The 4,201-nt window shown below is 29.3% G+C and overlaps 1 protein-coding gene across 4 annotated transcripts in view; it reads left to right on the top strand.

The window, feature by feature from the left end:
- The window catches only part of LOC106692420 (tubulin gamma-1 chain), a 20,129-nt gene extending 17,356 nt beyond the window's left edge, over positions 1-2,773 (top strand). The window contains exons 11-12 of one of the 4 annotated variants that reach the window (XM_067052120.1): positions 2,392-2,419; positions 2,501-2,773. In XM_067052120.1, coding sequence (XP_066908221.1) covers positions 2,392-2,419; positions 2,501-2,511 — 39 coding nt within the window. In that variant the 3' untranslated portion in view covers positions 2,512-2,773. Of the gene's footprint in view, positions 1-1,306; positions 1,328-2,391; positions 2,420-2,500 lie in introns of those variants that run through there. The other 3 variants (XM_067052119.1, XM_014438365.3, XM_014438367.3) reach the window with 3 other exon arrangements.
- The last annotated feature ends 1,428 nt before the right edge of the window (positions 2,774-4,201 follow it).

Here is a 4,201-nt window from a genome sequence, read left to right as displayed (position 1 = left end):
TAAGGTAATTTTAATCATAATTTAATGAATCATTAAGTGGAGTTCAGTAAAACTACAGGCTGATATGATCATTTAATGAATCAAAAATGAAGTTTGTTTTATATTTAAATTATTAATGAGAAATAGAGTAGTTAATGAAAAAAAAAAGTAAAATTACTTAAATCTATAAATCGGTGTGTTGAAAAAAAAAAATTGTTTATATTGAGCAACATATTAAAACTAGGAATTGACATGAAAAAAAAGGATTTTGTAATTTTGAATCATGCAGCAAAGTCGCATACTCAACTCTTTTCATACCATAAAAATTTAGATTAACATAAATCTAATTCATTCACACGCCAATATGCACGCATATATGAAACACATACAGACCAGTTTGTTCTTGAGACAAAAACATTGGTCAAATCTGCTTTACGATTGTCCTTTGGAAAATTATTATTAATTACGGAACAGATGCCAATATTAAAATGTGATCTGCTGTTTGCTTACCCAATGATAAAAGATATTTGGCTTTAATCGATCGTGGGATCTCCCCCCATCCGAGGGTATGGGAGTTCTCGAAATTTTTGATAAAATACGAAATATTTCATTGAACAGGTTTAGTATTGATTTATTAAAAAGTGTAGGCTATGATTTTGTTATACTTTTTTCATAATTAATATGTTACAAGAGATAATTATATACAAGTAATGTACTGCGTTCATTCTCTATGTTAATATTTTATTAATTAGTGAATAATATATTAGTATGTTGTGATTCTTGTTCTGCAATTTCCAATGACCACTTTCATTCTTTTTGGCACTCATAAATACATTTCTGATTTTATGGAAAAATTAAAATGTATTTCCCTATCTCTACATAACCATATTTGTTATCTTAAATTTTGAAATTATAGCTTGTTTAAAAGAACAAACTAGTTTTAATCCTTCTAAAACTCACAAAATACAAAAAGAATATTGAGTTAATGTTAAAAACCATTTAACATGAATATTTTTATGAGAAAAACTCCACTTTTTGCAACAAAACCAGCTCATTCCAATCTAATTAGGCTTTTCACATGAAAACTAATTAGATTGGGCTGAAAATGAAAACTATCCCGATTTTGCGTGGCCACACCTAATTAAAAAAAAAAATTGGGCTGTGTTATGTAGAGACCTATCTAGCCATAAAATGATTTAAAAAATACTAAATACAACATTCAAACAAAAAGAGGTCATTCTACAATTTGCAGAAACTAACCAAGTTTTACTTAACTTAAAATGCAAGTCAAACTGACTAAACCACATTTCATTTTAAATTTATTTAGTTTTAGCAGAACGCATCCAACCCACTTGGCAGTCTCCGGTCAATCAAATTTGTTTATGACTTTAAGCTGTGAATTTAATTTTATGAGAAAATTAAAAAAAAGTATATAGAATTATAATATTATAACTTATTATACCATAATTTAATTTAATTTAATCCCTAACCACCCAAACCCATTAGTTGCTAATCTTGCTTCCTCTTCCATTTCTGAAAATCCTCCGAGGCACCCAAAAAGAAGATGGCCACAAGACCTGCTAATGTAAAACGTCATTAGAGTGCTACCAATGGGTAGTTCCTCTAAATTTCAAAAATAATTTTCACTTTAATTAAATAAAATAATTTTCATTTAACTTAAAATTCAAGTCAAACTGATCGAGCCAACATGTCTTTTAAATTTATTTAGTTTTAGCAGAACGCATCCAACCTACTTGTTAGTTTTCTGTCAAATTTACGTCAATTCAACTGAAAAGTGAACAAAATCAATCAAATTTGTTATTGACTTTAAGCTGAATTTAATTTTTTGTGAAAAATTAAATTTTATTATAGTTTGTTATATTACGATTTAATTTAAATTAAATTTAAAAAAATTAATTTTATGTGAAAATTTCAATTTCCATTTAAATTATATAAAATAATTTCCATTTAACTTAAAATGCAAGTCAAACTGAACAAGCTAACATGTCATTTTAAATTTATTTAGTTTTAGCAGATCGCATCCAACCCACTCAGTAGTTCTCTGTCAAGTTTACGTCAATTCGACTGAAATGTGAACATAATCAATCAAATTTATTTTTGACTTTAAGATGAATTTAATTTTATGTGAAAATTTCTATTTCAATTTATCTTGAATTGATGTTTTTGTGGGTTGGTAGGGTTTTTCATAATGCTGCCCAATTTAGGTTCAAATCTGTGGACATGAGAGATCATTTCTCCTGTCAAACTTAAGAAAATGGATTCAGCTGGTTTTGATAACATATTCCTCATTTGTTTGAAATCATTTCGGAAAATTTGTCCTTTATATTTATTTGTTTTACTTGATTTTTTTATGAACATATGAATTGGTTTTGTTATGTTCTTTGTTTCAAGCCTTTCTTTGACGAATCGGATGACCAGTGTAACTATCATTTTATTTTATTCTATTTTAATTCAAAAGGATGTGTAAATATAGTTATTTTTTTTGTTTTTCTTTTTACAGCCTTCTTCTGATGACAGCCTTGGTATATGAGCAATGCAGAGAGATTGTTAGTTTTTTAATGTTTTTTTTTAGAAAGTAGGGTCTAGTGATAAATGGCTCCCTCCTTTTGTGATCATTTAACCAGTGAATTACTGAAAAATAACTTAAGTAACCTACCTAGAATCTCGTACCATAGTTTAGATTTATTTAAGTAGTCTATGAATAAAGTAGCAGTTCTTATTTATGTATTATATTCAAGCTGCCATCTTTGTTGTACTTTGTTTAATAAATTTGATTAAAAAAAAAATAATAAAAACAATTATAAAAAAAAGAAATTAATTTCTTACATACTTTGTCTGATTTACAATTGATGGCACCAAAAGGTAAGTAATTCACTAACTCAACAATTATTCCTATTTAGAATGATATCCTATGATTTAATTTTTTTTAATATTTATTTTTTGTATCCTATAACCTTGTTTGTGACCCACCAACCGATACATCTTACATACCATGTCCCTGTACTTAAATATCTTTATATTAATTTAATAATTTTCAACTTGCACCATGGATTCCCTGAAGCAATCCTCACCCAGAGACCTTAATAGGGACGAGTCAAGAACTAGGTTTCAAAATAAATATGTATAAAACAAAAAAAACATGGTTAGCAGTAGAAACGGGAGCAATATTGCTGATATAGATATAGGTTGAAATATATTTGAACAGGTAGATAGGTTTAAGTGTTTAGATTCTACGGTAACTAGAAATAATAAAATTAATAAGGAATTAAATAAAGGTTAAAGGTGGGAAGTGGTTATTTTTCAATTTCGAAAATGCTTAGCTCGGGCATTATGTTTAAAAAATTGAAAGTTAAAATTTAAAAAACTATTATCTTCCCATTGTTCTTTATTGATGCAGAAAGTGGCCTCTTACACTAAGGGAAAAACAACGTCTGAAGGTTTTTGAATATAAAATATTTGGACTAAAAAAGAATGAGATGAGGACCGGAAAGAAGGCTACACAATGCTTAATTGAGAGAACTGCACTCGGTAAATATAATTTAGGTTATTGCATCACATCGAATAAGATGTAAAGCTGTGGGCCTTAGTAACAAACGGATTCCTAAAATGTTTATAAACACTGAACCGACAGGTAAAGGTCCAAGAGGATTGCATGAAGACTGATTTACTAGATTTGGGCTTGAATGGGCATCATTGAACAGATGTATGTAGAGAACGATTGGTGGTATGGGCATCGAACCTTCGGGTTCGCTAGGCCTTTATTATTTATAGGTTAAAAGCTTAAATAACAATAAAAATTTTTAGTTCAGGTCTTTAGAGGACCCTTGATGTATATGACCCTAAGAAAGTGGTTCCCAACTGAGGTTCTGCAAAATAATTTAGGAAGAGATCAGATTTTCTCCACATTTTGTGCTGGTGTTGTGTAGGTATCGTAGCCTATGCTGAAAGTATGGGTTACTTTATTTGTATCAATTGATAATCTAAAGGTTCTTATTTCTATCAATTGATAATCTAGGGGTTCTTGTTTGTATCAATTGATAAGGGGTTCTGCCATTTTCCTACTTCTACCAAAAGGGTTCTGCCTCAACAAAAGGTAGAGGAGAACCACTGCCGTTAGGCCTCGAGTGCCTCGGTGTTATTTACACCTGTGGTTGGCTTATTGGATTTGTTAGGTCTCAGATTGTTATTGACTATATTACTT

The sequence above is a fragment of the Halyomorpha halys genome, unplaced genomic scaffold (genome assembly GCF_000696795.3).
Source record: "Halyomorpha halys isolate HHAL.00 unplaced genomic scaffold, Hhal_1.1 Scaffold56.1, whole genome shotgun sequence".
Lineage (NCBI taxonomy): Eukaryota > Metazoa > Arthropoda > Insecta > Hemiptera > Pentatomidae > Halyomorpha > Halyomorpha halys.
Note: the sequence above shows the minus strand (reverse complement) of the source record. Positions and strands in the feature narration are given on the sequence as shown.